Below are 15,969 nucleotides of genomic sequence, written 5' to 3' on the forward strand. Positions count from 1 at the left end.
GTAGACAATGTTTGGTCCTGACTCTGCACACCAGCAGGAGACCAAGAGGGTTCACACGTCTCTAACATGAAAAGACTTGTACACAAGTTTTAAAGTCTATTCTCTGAGCAACAGTGACCTAAGCGCTGGACTAATGTGGTCATATTTCCGGGTTCTAGTCAGGACTCGAGCAGCAGCTTTCCAGATGCACTGCAGATGTTTTCAGGTGGTAAACATCTGCTGAGGTTATTAACTTCATCTGGCCATTAAAATTCAAGTCTGAGTCCATTATGACCTGTAGATTTCCATCCATGTTCTACCGCTTATTCCCTTCGGGGTGGCGGGGGGCTCTGGAGCCTATCTCAGCTACAATCGGGCGGAAGGCGGGGTACACCCTGGACAAGTCGCCACCTCATCGCAGCTGTACATTTCTAACCTGACTATTAGGTTTCAGAGAGAAGGTCTGAAGGTGACTAATAATGGTTTCTCTTTGCCTCTGAGGACCACAGACTATGATATCACTTTTGTGTGAGGTTATCTGATGAAATTGATTTGCATGATGTGATCCGAGTGAATCACGTAGATCTGAGTCTCCTTTAAATGGACAGTGATGGATCCAGATGTCCATACCGAGTGTAGTATCAGTGCATAAACCAGATGTCCATACCTAGTGTAGTATCAGTGCATAAACCAGATGTCCATACCTAGTGTAGTATCAGTGCATAAACCAGATGTCCATACCGAGTGTAGTATCAGTGCATAAACCAGATGTCCATACCGAGTGTAGTATCAGTGCATAAACCAGATGTCCATACCTAGTGTAGTATCAGTGCATAAACCAGATGTCCATACCGAGTGTAGTATCAGTGCATAAACCAGATGTCCATACCTAGTGTAGTATCAGTGCATAAACCAGATGTCCATACCGAGTGTAGTATCAGTGCATAAACCAGATGTCCATACCGAGTGTAGTATCAGTGCATAAACCAGATGTCCATACCTAGTGTAGTATCAGTGCATAAACCAGATGTCCATACCGAGTGTAGTATCAGTGCATAAACCAGATGTCCATACCGAGTGTAGTATCAGTGCATAAACCAGATGTCCATACCTAGTGTAGTATCAGTGCATAAACCAGATGTCCATACCGAGTGTAGTATCAGTGCATAAACCAGATGTCCATACCGAGTGTAGTATCAGTGCATAAACCAGATGTCCATACCGAGTGTAGTATCAGTGCATAAACCAGATGTCCATACCTAGTGTAGTATCAGTGCATAAACTAGATGTCCATACCTAGTGTAGTATCAGTGCATAAACCAGATGTCCATACCTAGTGTAGTATCAGTGCATAAACCAGATGTCCATACCTAGTGTAGTATCAGTGCATAAACCAGATGTCCATACCTAGTGTAGTATCAGTGCATAAACCAGATGTCCATACCTAGTGTAGTATCAGTGCATAAACCAGATGTCCATACCGAGTGTAGTATCAGTGCATAAACCAGATGTCCATACCTAGTGTAGTATCAGTGCATAAACCAGATGTCCATACCTAGTGTAGTATCAGTGCATAAACCAGATGTCCATACCTAGTGTAGTATCAGTGCATAAACCAGATGTCCATACCGAGTGTAGTATCAGTGCATAAACCAGATGTCCATACCTAGTGTAGTATCAGTGCATAAACCAGATGTCCATACCTAGTGTAGTATCAGTGCATAAACCAGATGTCCATACCGAGTGTAGTATCAGTGCATAAACCAGATGTCCATACCGAGTGTAGTATCAGTGCATAAACCAGATGTCCATACCGAGTGTAGTATCAGTGCATAAACCAGATGTCCATACCTAGTGTAGTATCAGTGCATAAACCAGATGTCCATACCTAGTGTAGTATCAGTGCATAAACCAGATGTCCATACCGAGTGTAGTATCAGTGCATAAACCAGATGTCCATACCTAGTGTAGTATCAGTGCATAAACCAGATGTCCATACCTAGTGTAGTATCAGTGCATAAACCAGATGTCCATACCTAGTGTAGTATCAGTGCATAAACCAGATGTCCATACCTAGTGTAGTATCAGTGCATAAACCAGATGTCCATACCTAGTGTAGTATCAGTGCATAAACCAGATGTCCATACCTAGTGTAGTATCAGTGCATAAACCAGATGTCCATACCTAGTGTAGTATCAGTGCATAAACCAGATGTCCATACCTAGTGTAGTATCAGTGCATAAACCAGATGTCCATACCTAGTGTAGTATCAGTGCATAAACCAGATGTCCATACCGAGTGTAGTATCAGTGCATAAACCAGATGTCCATACCGAGTGTAGTATCAGTGCATAAACCAGATGTCCATACCGAGTGTAGTATCAGTGCATAAACCAGATGTCCATACCGAGTGTAGTATCAGTGCATAAACCAGATGTCCATACCTAGTGTAGTATCAGTGCATAAACCAGATGTCCATACCTAGTGTAGTATCAGTGCATAAACCAGATGTCCATACCTAGTGTAGTATCAGTGCATAAACCAGATGTCCATACCGAGTGTAGTATCAGTGCATAAACCAGATGTCCATACCTAGTGTAGTATCAGTGCATAAACCAGATGTCCATACCTAGTGTAGTATCAGTGCATAAACCAGATGTCCATACCTAGTGTAGTATCAGTGCATAAACCAGATGTCCATACCGAGTGTAGTATCAGTGCATAAACCAGATGTCCATACCGAGTGTAGTATCAGTGCATAAACCAAATGTCCATACCGAGTGTAGTATCAGTGCATAAACCAGATGTCCATACCGAGTGTAGTATCAGTGCATAAACCAGATGTCCATACCGAGTGTAGTATCAGTGCATAAACCAGATGTCCATACCTAGTGTAGTATCAGTGCATAAACCAGATGTCCATACCTAGTGTAGTATCAGTGCATAAACCAGATGTCCATACCGAGTGTAGTATCAGTGCATAAACCAGATGTCCATACCGAGTGTAGTATCAGTGCATAAACCAGATGTCCATACCTAGTGTAGTATCAGTGCATAAACCAGATGTCCATACCTAGTGTAGTATCAGTGCATAAACCAGATGTCCATACCTAGTGTAGTATCAGTGCATAAACCAGATGTCCATACCTAGTGTAGTATCAGTGCATAAACCAGATGTCCATACCTAGTGTAGTATCAGTGCATAAACCAGATGTCCATACCTAGTGTAGTATCAGTGCATAAACCAGATGTCCATACCGAGTGTAGTATCAGTGCATAAACCAGATGTCCATACCTAGTGTAGTATCAGTGCATAAACCAGATGTCCATACCTAGTGTAGTATCAGTGCATAAACCAGATGTCCATACCTAGTGTAGTATCAGTGCATAAACCAGATGTCCATACCTAGTGTAGTATCAGTGCATAAACCAGATGTCCATACCGAGTGTAGTATCAGTGCATAAACCAGATGTCCATACCTAGTGTAGTATCAGTGCATAAACCAGATGTCCATACCGAGTGTAGTATCAGTGCATAAACCAGATGTCCATACCGAGTGTAGTATCAGTGCATAAACCAGATGTCCATACCGAGTGTAGTATCAGTGCATAAACCAGATGTCCATACCGAGTGTAGTATCAGTGCATAAACCAGATGTCCATACCGAGTGTAGTATCAGTGCATAAACCAGATGTCCATACCGAGTGTAGTATCAGTGCATAAACCAGATGTCCATACCTAGTGTAGTATCAGTGCATAAACCAGATGTCCATACCTAGTGTAGTATCAGTGCATAAACCAGATGTCCATACCGAGTGTAGTATCAGTGCATAAACCAGATGTCCATTCCTAGTGTAGTATCAGTGCATAAACCAGATGTCCATACCTAGTGTAGTATCAGTGCATAAACCAGATGTCCATACCTAGTGTAGTATCAGTGCATAAACCAGATGTCCATACCTAGTGTAGTATCAGTGCATAAACCAGATGTCCATACCGAGTGTAGTATCAGTGCATAAACCAGATGTCCATACCTAGTGTAGTATCAGTGCATAAACCAGATGTCCATACCGAGTGTAGTATCAGTGCATAAACCAGATGTCCATACCTAGTGTAGTATCAGTGCATAAACCAGATGTCCATACCTAGTGTAGTATCAGTGCATAAACCAGATGTCCATACCGAGTGTAGTATCAGTGCATAAACCAGATGTCCATACCGAGTGTAGTATCAGTGCATAAACCAGATGTCCATACCGAGTGTAGTATCAGTACATAAACCAGATGTCCATACCGAGTGTAGTATCAGTGCATAAACCAGATGTCCATACCGAGTGTAGTATCAGTGCATAAACCAGATGTCCATACCTAGTGTAGTATCAGTGCATAAACCAGATGTCCATACCTAGTGTAGTATCAGTGCATAAACCAGATGTCCATACCGAGTGTAGTATCAGTGCATAAACCAGATGTCCATACCTAGTGTAGTATCAGTGCATAAACCAGATGTCCATACCTAGTGTAGTATCAGTGCATAAACCAGATGTCCATACCTAGTGTAGTATCAGTGCATAAACCAGATGTCCATACCTAGTGTAGTATCAGTGCATAAACCAGATGTCCATACCTAGTGTAGTATCAGTGCATAAACCAGATGTCCATACCTAGTGTAGTATCAGTGCATAAACCAGATGTCCATACCTAGTGTAGTATCAGTGCATAAACCAGATGTCCATACCTAGTGTAGTATCAGTGCATAAACCAGATGTCCATACCTAGTGTAGTATCAGTGCATAAACCAGATGTCCATACCGAGTGTAGTATCAGTGCATAAACCAGATGTCCATACCGAGTGTAGTATCAGTGCATAAACCAGATGTCCATTCCGAGTGTAGTATCAGTGCATAAACCAGATGTCCATACCGAGTGTAGTATCAGTGCATAAACCAGATGTCCATACCTAGTGTAGTATCAGTGCATAAACCAGATGTCCATACCTAGTGTAGTATCAGTGCATAAACCAGATGTCCATACCGAGTGTAGTATCAGTGCATAAACCAGATGTCCATTCCTAGTGTAGTATCAGTGCATAAACCAGATGTCCATACCTAGTGTAGTATCAGTGCATAAACCAGATGTCCATACCTAGTGTAGTATCAGTGCATAAACTAGATGTCCATACCTAGTGTAGTATCAGTGCATAAACCAGATGTCCATACCGAGTGTAGTATCAGTGCATAAACCAGATGTCCATACCTAGTGTAGTATCAGTGCATAAACCAGATGTCCATACCGAGTGTAGTATCAGTGCATAAACCAGATGTCCATACCTAGTGTAGTATCAGTGCATAAACCAGATGTCCATACCTAGTGTAGTATCAGTGCATAAACCAGATGTCCATACCGAGTGTAGTATCAGTGCATAAACCAGATGTCCATACCGAGTGTAGTATCAGTGCATAAACCAGATGTCCATACCGAGTGTAGTATCAGTGCATAACCAGATGTCCATACCTAGTGTAGTATCAGTGCATAAACCAGATGTCCATACCTAGTGTAGTATCAGTGCATAAACCAGATGTCCATACCGAGTGTAGTATCAGTGCATAAACCAGATGTCCATACCGAGTGTAGTATCAGTGCATAAACCAGATGTCCATACCGAGTGTAGTATCAGTGCATAAACCAGATGTCCATACCGAGTGTAGTATCAGTGCATAAACCAGATGTCCATACCGAGTGTAGTATCAGTGCATAAACCAGATGTCCATTACCTAGTGTAGTATCAGTGCATAAACCAGATGTCCATACCTAGTGTAGTATCAGTGCATAAACCAGATGTCCATACCTAGTGTAGTATCAGTGCATAAACCAGATGTCCATACCGAGTGTAGTATCAGTGCATAAACCAGATGTCCATTCCTAGTGTAGTATCAGTGCATAAACCAGATGTCCATACCTAGTGTAGTATCAGTGCATAAACTAGATGTCCATACCTAGTGTAGTATCAGTGCATAAACCAGATGTCCATACCGAGTGTAGTATCAGTGCATAAACCAGATGTCCATACCTAGTGTAGTATCAGTGCATAAACCAGATGTCCATACCGAGTGTAGTATCAGTGCATAAACCAGATGTCCATACCTAGTGTAGTATCAGTGCATAAACCAGATGTCCATACCGAGTGTAGTATCAGTGCATAAACCAGATGTCCATTCCTAGTGTAGTATCAGTGCATAAACCAGATGTCCATACCTAGTGTAGTATCAGTGCATAAACTAGATGTCCATACCTAGTGTAGTATCAGTGCATAAACCAGATGTCCATACCGAGTGTAGTATCAGTGCATAAACCAGATGTCCATACCTAGTGTAGTATCAGTGCATAAACCAGATGTCCATACCTAGTGTAGTATCAGTGCATAAACCAGATGTCCATACCTAGTGTAGTATCAGTGCATAAACCAGATGTCCATACCTAGTGTAGTATCAGTGCATAAACCAGATGTCCATACCGAGTGTAGTATCAGTGCATAAACCAGATGTCCATACCTAGTGTAGTATCAGTGCATAAACCAGATGTCCATACCTAGTGTAGTATCAGTGCATAAACCAGATGTCCATACCGAGTGTAGTATCAGTGCATAAACCAGATGTCCATACCGAGTGTAGTATCAGTGCATAAACCAGATGTCCATACCGAGTGTAGTATCAGTGCATAAACCAGATGTCCATACCGAGTGTAGTATCAGTGCATAAACCAGATGTCCATACCGAGTGTAGTATCAGTGCATAAACCAGATGTCCATACCTAGTGTAGTATCAGTGCATAAACCAGATGTCCATACCTAGTGTAGTATCAGTGCATAAACCAGATGTCCATACCTAGTGTAGTATCAGTGCATAAACCAGATGTCCATACCGAGTGTAGTATCAGTGCATAAACCAGATGTCCATTCCTAGTGTAGTATCAGTGCATAAACCAGATGTCCATACCTAGTGTAGTATCAGTGCATAAACCAGATGTCCATACCTAGTGTAGTATCAGTGCATAAACTAGATGTCCATACCTAGTGTAGTATCAGTGCATAAACCAGATGTCCATACCGAGTGTAGTATCAGTGCATAAACCAGATGTCCATACCTAGTGTAGTATCAGTGCATAAACCAGATGTCCATACCGAGTGTAGTATCAGTGCATAAACCAGATGTCCATACCTAGTGTAGTATCAGTGCATAAACCAGATGTCCATACCTAGTGTAGTATCAGTGCATAAACCAGATGTCCATACCGAGTGTAGTATCAGTGCATAAACCAGATGTCCATACCGAGTGTAGTATCAGTGCATAAACCAGATGTCCATACCGAGTGTAGTATCAGTGCATAAACCAGATGTCCATACCTAGTGTAGTATCAGTGCATAAACCAGATGTCCATACCTAGTGTAGTATCAGTGCATAAACCAGATGTCCATACCGAGTGTAGTATCAGTGCATAAACCAGATGTCCATACCGAGTGTAGTATCAGTGCATAAACCAGATGTCCATACCGAGTGTAGTATCAGTGCATAAACCAGATGTCCATACCGAGTGTAGTATCAGTGCATAAACCAGATGTCCATACCGAGTGTAGTATCAGTGCATAAACCAGATGTCCATACCTAGTGTAGTATCAGTGCATAAACCAGATGTCCATACCTAGTGTAGTATCAGTGCATAAACCAGATGTCCATACCTAGTGTAGTATCAGTGCATAAACCAGATGTCCATACCGAGTGTAGTATCAGTGCATAAACCAGATGTCCATTCCTAGTGTAGTATCAGTGCATAAACCAGATGTCCATACCTAGTGTAGTATCAGTGCATAAACTAGATGTCCATACCTAGTGTAGTATCAGTGCATAAACCAGATGTCCATACCGAGTGTAGTATCAGTGCATAAACCAGATGTCCATACCTAGTGTAGTATCAGTGCATAAACCAGATGTCCATACCGAGTGTAGTATCAGTGCATAAACCAGATGTCCATACCTAGTGTAGTATCAGTGCATAAACCAGATGTCCATACCGAGTGTAGTATCAGTGCATAAACCAGATGTCCATTCCTAGTGTAGTATCAGTGCATAAACCAGATGTCCATACCTAGTGTAGTATCAGTGCATAAACTAGATGTCCATACCTAGTGTAGTATCAGTGCATAAACCAGATGTCCATACCGAGTGTAGTATCAGTGCATAAACCAGATGTCCATACCTAGTGTAGTATCAGTGCATAAACCAGATGTCCATACCGAGTGTAGTATCAGTGCATAAACCAGATGTCCATACCTAGTGTAGTATCAGTGCATAAACCAGATGTCCATACCTAGTGTAGTATCAGTGCATAAACCAGATGTCCATACCGAGTGTAGTATCAGTGCATAAACCAGATGTCCATACCTAGTGTAGTATCAGTGCATAAACCAGATGTCCATACCGAGTGTAGTATCAGTGCATAAACCAGATGTCCATACCTAGTGTAGTATCAGTGCATAAACCAGATGTCCATACCGAGTGTAGTATCAGTGCATAAACCAGATGTCCATACCTAGTGTAGTATCAGTGCATAAACCAGATGTCCATACCTAGTGTAGTATCAGTGCATAAACCAGATGTCCATACCGAGTGTAGTATCAGTGCATAAACCAGATGTCCATACCTAGTGTAGTATCAGTGCATAAACCAGATGTCCATACCTAGTGTAGTATCAGTGCATAAACCAGATGTCCATACCTAGTGTAGTATCAGTGCATAAACCAGATGTCCATACCTAGTGTAGTATCAGTGCATAAACCAGATGTCCATACCTAGTGTAGTATCAGTGCATAAACCAGATGTCCATACCTAGTGTAGTATCAGTGCATAAACCAGATGTCCATACCTAGTGTAGTATCAGTGCATAAACCAGATGTCCATACCTAGTGTAGTATCAGTGCATAAACCAGATGTCCATACCGAGTGTAGTATCAGTGCATAAACCAGATGTCCATACCGAGTGTAGTATCAGTGCATAAACCAGATGTCCATACCGAGTGTAGTATCAGTGCATAAACCAGATGTCCATACCGAGTGTAGTATCAGTGCATAAACCAGATGTCCATACCTAGTGTAGTATCAGTGCATAAACCAGATGTCCATACCTAGTGTAGTATCAGTGCATAAACCAGATGTCCATACCTAGTGTAGTATCAGTGCATAAACCAGATGTCCATACCGAGTGTAGTATCAGTGCATAAACCAGATGTCCATTCCTAGTGTAGTATCAGTGCATAAACCAGATGTCCATACCTAGTGTAGTATCAGTGCATAAACTAGATGTCCATACCTAGTGTAGTATCAGTGCATAAACCAGATGTCCATACCGAGTGTAGTATCAGTGCATAAACCAGATGTCCATACCTAGTGTAGTATCAGTGCATAAACCAGATGTCCATACCGAGTGTAGTATCAGTGCATAAACCAGATGTCCATACCTAGTGTAGTATCAGTGCATAAACCAGATGTCCATACCGAGTGTAGTATCAGTGCATAAACCAGATGTCCATTCCTAGTGTAGTATCAGTGCATAAACCAGATGTCCATACCTAGTGTAGTATCAGTGCATAAACTAGATGTCCATACCTAGTGTAGTATCAGTGCATAAACCAGATGTCCATACCGAGTGTAGTATCAGTGCATAAACCAGATGTCCATACCTAGTGTAGTATCAGTGCATAAACCAGATGTCCATACCTAGTGTAGTATCAGTGCATAAACCAGATGTCCATACCTAGTGTAGTATCAGTGCATAAACCAGATGTCCATACCTAGTGTAGTATCAGTGCATAAACCAGATGTCCATACCGAGTGTAGTATCAGTGCATAAACCAGATGTCCATACCTAGTGTAGTATCAGTGCATAAACCAGATGTCCATACCTAGTGTAGTATCAGTGCATAAACCAGATGTCCATACCGAGTGTAGTATCAGTGCATAAACCAGATGTCCATACCGAGTGTAGTATCAGTGCATAAACCAGATGTCCATACCGAGTGTAGTATCAGTGCATAAACCAGATGTCCATACCGAGTGTAGTATCAGTGCATAAACCAGATGTCCATACCGAGTGTAGTATCAGTGCATAAACCAGATGTCCATACCTAGTGTAGTATCAGTGCATAAACCAGATGTCCATACCTAGTGTAGTATCAGTGCATAAACCAGATGTCCATACCTAGTGTAGTATCAGTGCATAAACCAGATGTCCATACCGAGTGTAGTATCAGTGCATAAACCAGATGTCCATTCCTAGTGTAGTATCAGTGCATAAACCAGATGTCCATACCTAGTGTAGTATCAGTGCATAAACCAGATGTCCATACCTAGTGTAGTATCAGTGCATAAACTAGATGTCCATACCTAGTGTAGTATCAGTGCATAAACCAGATGTCCATACCGAGTGTAGTATCAGTGCATAAACCAGATGTCCATACCTAGTGTAGTATCAGTGCATAAACCAGATGTCCATACCGAGTGTAGTATCAGTGCATAAACCAGATGTCCATACCTAGTGTAGTATCAGTGCATAAACCAGATGTCCATACCTAGTGTAGTATCAGTGCATAAACCAGATGTCCATACCGAGTGTAGTATCAGTGCATAAACCAGATGTCCATACCGAGTGTAGTATCAGTGCATAAACCAGATGTCCATACCGAGTGTAGTATCAGTGCATAAACCAGATGTCCATACCTAGTGTAGTATCAGTGCATAAACCAGATGTCCATACCTAGTGTAGTATCAGTGCATAAACCAGATGTCCATACCGAGTGTAGTATCAGTGCATAAACCAGATGTCCATACCGAGTGTAGTATCAGTGCATAAACCAGATGTCCATACCGAGTGTAGTATCAGTGCATAAACCAGATGTCCATACCGAGTGTAGTATCAGTGCATAAACCAGATGTCCATACCGAGTGTAGTATCAGTGCATAAACCAGATGTCCATACCTAGTGTAGTATCAGTGCATAAACCAGATGTCCATACCTAGTGTAGTATCAGTGCATAAACCAGATGTCCATACCTAGTGTAGTATCAGTGCATAAACCAGATGTCCATACCGAGTGTAGTATCAGTGCATAAACCAGATGTCCATTCCTAGTGTAGTATCAGTGCATAAACCAGATGTCCATACCTAGTGTAGTATCAGTGCATAAACTAGATGTCCATACCTAGTGTAGTATCAGTGCATAAACCAGATGTCCATACCGAGTGTAGTATCAGTGCATAAACCAGATGTCCATACCTAGTGTAGTATCAGTGCATAAACCAGATGTCCATACCGAGTGTAGTATCAGTGCATAAACCAGATGTCCATACCTAGTGTAGTATCAGTGCATAAACCAGATGTCCATACCGAGTGTAGTATCAGTGCATAAACCAGATGTCCATTCCTAGTGTAGTATCAGTGCATAAACCAGATGTCCATACCTAGTGTAGTATCAGTGCATAAACTAGATGTCCATACCTAGTGTAGTATCAGTGCATAAACCAGATGTCCATACCGAGTGTAGTATCAGTGCATAAACCAGATGTCCATACCTAGTGTAGTATCAGTGCATAAACCAGATGTCCATACCGAGTGTAGTATCAGTGCATAAACCAGATGTCCATACCTAGTGTAGTATCAGTGCATAAACCAGATGTCCATACCTAGTGTAGTATCAGTGCATAAACCAGATGTCCATACCGAGTGTAGTATCAGTGCATAAACCAGATGTCCATACCTAGTGTAGTATCAGTGCATAAACCAGATGTCCATACCGAGTGTAGTATCAGTGCATAAACCAGATGTCCATACCTAGTGTAGTATCAGTGCATAAACCAGATGTCCATACCGAGTGTAGTATCAGTGCATAAACCAGATGTCCATACCTAGTGTAGTATCAGTGCATAAACCAGATGTCCATACCTAGTGTAGTATCAGTGCATAAACCAGATGTCCATACCGAGTGTAGTATCAGTGCATAAACCAGATGTCCATACCTAGTGTAGTATCAGTGCATAAACCAGATGTCCATACCTAGTGTAGTATCAGTGCATAAACCAGATGTCCATACCTAGTGTAGTATCAGTGCATAAACCAGATGTCCATACCTAGTGTAGTATCAGTGCATAAACCAGATGTCCATACCTAGTGTAGTATCAGTGCATAAACCAGATGTCCATACCTAGTGTAGTATCAGTGCATAAACCAGATGTCCATACCTAGTGTAGTATCAGTGCATAAACCAGATGTCCATACCTAGTGTAGTATCAGTGCATAAACCATACCAACATGATTACATTGTTTTCTCTCTTTCTTTTTCTTATTATTACAAACTATTTTTGCTGTTTTTGTTATTGTTTACAACCTCAAGGAGTACGTTTCTGCATACAAGAAGGCTATAAGGGTGAAACACAAAGAATTTAAATAGGAGCCAAAAGATTTTGTTTAGTTATGGTGCACCAGCCACTTTATTTTAATTTAAAAAAAAAAGTAATTATCAAGAAATACCACAGATGTAATCATCTTATTTACAGCAATACTAGCAAGTTCTACATATACCGTATTTTCCGCACCATAAGGCGCCCTGGGTTATAAGCCGCGCCTTCAATGAACGGCATATTTCAAAACTTTGTCCACCTATAAGCCGCCCCGTGTTGTAAGCCGCATCTAACTGCGCTAAAGGAATGTCAAAAAAACAGTCAGATAGGTCAGTCAAACTTTAATAATATATTAAAAACCAGCGTGATGTGGGCGCGCATGGAGTCGTATATCAACATGGACAGAGCTGCGTGAAAAAAGCCACCCGGCCTCTTCGCGTAAACTTAAACTTACCTTAACCACTCGCTCATCTTTTCTTCATCCATCCCTTCGAGTTAGCTTTTATGATGACGCCGGCTGGAAAGGTCTCTTTTGGCAAGGTCTTCCTTTTGAATATCACCATGGGTGGAAGTTTCTGGCCATTAGCATGGCAAGCTAGAACCACAGTGAAGGATGACTTCTCATTCCCTGTGGTGCGAATATTCACCGTACGTGCTCCCGTTGTATCCACAGTGCGGTTCACAGGAATATCAGTTGCTGTGAAATAGTAATCCGTGTGCGGATGGAGAGATTACGTCTTTTCATGAACCGGATACCTGTCGCTTAGTAGGAGCCATTTTGTGGTCTTTACAGATATAAACACACAAAGGAAATGAAACGTACGGTAATATCCGCGCGCTTTTTCTTCTTCTACGCGGGCGGGTGGTTGCTTACAGTAGAAGAAGAAGCGCTTCCTGTTCTACCGGGAAAAAAGATGGCGGCTGTTTACCGAAGTTGCGAGACCGAAACTTTATGAAAATGAATCTTAATATTAATCCATATATAAAGCGCACCGGGTTATAAGGCGCACTGTCAGCTTTTGAGAAAATGTGTGGTTTTTAGGTGCGCCTTATAGTGCGGAAAATACGGTAATAAGTTTCATAACAATGTGTTATTGTTTACTTTAGTTGCTTGCTACAGATCATTTTTAGTTCTATAATCTATTGTCAAATATGGGCTCAGGACTCAGGATCAGGTCTGAGGCCAAAAGTGTCATCCCTAATTGGAGGTGAAAACTGGGAAAGAATGTGACAAATAATAGTAATTGGCATGTGGCATGAATGGAATGATTGGCATGAATAGTTGTCATGCCTAACAAGCCTGCCCACAAACTAGATGATGAAAAAAGGAGGTTGCTGTTGTAAAATGATGTAGTGCTCCGGAGTTGTTGGAGCAAGAACAGTTTTAATCTGTGATATCAATGTGTGTGTTTTAACCCGTATTATCAATGTGTGTGTTTTAACCTGTGATATCAATGTGTGTGTTTTAACCCGTATTATCAATGTGTGTGTTTTAACCTGTGATATCAATGTGTGCTAATGAATGGTTGTGTTGCAGCGGCACTGGACCGGACCGCTTTTCTCGCATTGTGAAGCACATGCTGACCCAGAGGAGGTAATGGACATTTATTTGGAATACTCAAGGCTTTGTAATAGCAGCATTTGTGTTGGTGCTGCTCAGTTACTACCCACTCCACCCACCTGCTGACGAGCTGAACATGGACTATGAGAAGTTCCACAGCTTCGGTCGAATGCCGCTCACACCTGATGTCCTCGTTATTCCCTCTGAGATGCGCTACTTTGTTAAGGTACACAACAACCATACTCTCATTTATACGCAATCACCTTACTACTTTGTTAAGATACACAACAACCATACTCTCATTTATACACAATCAACTTACTACTTTGTTAAGATACACAACAACCATACTCTCATTTATACACAATCAACTTACTACTTTGTTAAGGTACACAACAACCATACTCTCATTTATACACAATCACCTTACTACTTTGTTAAGGTACACAACAACCATGCTCTCAAAATGTCACCTTTGCAGGACGTGATTGGCTGCGTGTGCATCAATCCTGGACGCCTGACCAAAGGTCAAGTGGGCGGGACTTATGGCAGGCTGATGGTCAAGCGCACCTCAGCCTCGGCAGACAAGAAGAGAGTCAGTCCATGTTTGGCAGCTCAGGTGGTGAAGGTTTGAACAGACAAAGGACACTTTGCAAACTGATATGAAGTATGCTGCAATAACTTTGTTGATTTTCCTACCAAATACATGAGCTGCTGTGACTGTAGAATGTTCTTACACAGCAGCAATAAATCTACAATCTTGTGTTTGATGTACTCTTTAGCTGCAACATAATAACAACACATGTTCATAGACATATTGTTTAAAGCAGGTGTAGATTTAATAATATGTTCATAGACATATTGTTTAAAGCAGGTGTAGATTTAATAATAATAATATGTTCATAGACATATTGTTTAAAGCAGGTGTAGATGTACAGTAAGTGTGTGTGCATAGTAGAAGACCACAATGTAGCCAACTGGACATCTTAAGTATTTTGACACAAACACAATTTAAAGGAGGACCATATGGACTTGAATCCAGTGAGTAAGTACGTTTCTTTACTTTCTTTCTTTTAAGTAACGGATGAGGGTATGTGGTGTTTGTTCGTTTGTTTACGTGTGTATCTTTCCAAGTACAAATAGTGTAAAAACCAAGGTTCGACTAAAAGGTTCAGATAAAAATAGGTTCAAATAAAAACATATGAAATATTGGACACTGGCAGGTGAAAGATTCCAAAAAGACGATAGAGGTGAGGAGTGAGAGAAAAGTAAAAATAGATGAAGAAATCAAATAAGAATAATTAAATGCAAAATGGAATAAACTAATGCGTACGCCAGATAATGTGGGGGTATTGAAATAAGATATGAAGAATATGATTGGGGATATACATATATTTATCCATCCATCTTCTTCCGCTTATCCGTGGTCGGGTCGCGGGGGCAGCAGCTTAAGCAGGGAAGCCCAGACTTCCTTCTCCCCAGTCACTTCGTCCAGCTCCTCCCAGGGGATCCCGAGGTGTTCCCAGGCCAGCCAGGAGAGATAGTCTTCCCAACGTGTCCTGGGTCTTCCCCGTGGCCTCCTACCGGTCGGACGTGCCCTAAACACCTCCCTAGGGAGGCGTTCGGGTGGCATCCTGACCAGATGCCCGAACCACCTCATCTGGCTCCTCTCCATGTGGAGGAGCAGCGGCTTTACTTTGAGCTCCCCCCGGATGACAGAGCTTCTCACCCTATCTCTAAGGGAGAGACCTGCCACCCGGCGGAGGAAACTCATTTGGGCCGCTTGTACCCGTGATCTTGTCCTTTCGGTCATGACCCAAAGCTGATGACCATAGGTGAGGATGGGAACGTAGATCGACTGGTAAATCGAGAGCTTTGCCTTCCGGCTCAGCTCCTTCTTCACCACAACGGATCGATACCTCGTGAACAAGACTCCGAGGTACTTGAACTCCTCCACTTGGGGCAAGATCTCCTCCCCATCCCGG

The 15,969-nt window shown here is 41.9% G+C and overlaps 1 protein-coding gene across 5 annotated transcripts in view; it reads left to right on the forward strand.

Annotated features, from left to right (window-relative positions):
* pola2 (polymerase (DNA directed), alpha 2) overlaps positions 1-14,747 on the forward strand; it is a 29,111-nt gene extending 14,364 nt beyond the window's left edge. For all 5 annotated transcript variants that reach the window (XM_061927843.1, XM_061927845.1, XM_061927844.1 and 2 more), the window contains 3 exons: positions 13,961-14,017; positions 14,084-14,210; positions 14,466-14,747. In XM_061927843.1, coding sequence (XP_061783827.1) covers positions 13,961-14,017; positions 14,084-14,210; positions 14,466-14,618 — 337 coding nt within the window. In that variant the 3' untranslated portion in view covers positions 14,619-14,747. The remainder of the gene's footprint in view (positions 1-13,960; positions 14,018-14,083; positions 14,211-14,465) is intronic.
* The last annotated feature ends 1,222 nt before the right edge of the window (positions 14,748-15,969 follow it).

This window comes from Nerophis lumbriciformis, linkage group LG35 (genome assembly GCF_033978685.3).
Source record: "Nerophis lumbriciformis linkage group LG35, RoL_Nlum_v2.1, whole genome shotgun sequence".
Lineage (NCBI taxonomy): Eukaryota > Metazoa > Chordata > Actinopteri > Syngnathiformes > Syngnathidae > Nerophis > Nerophis lumbriciformis.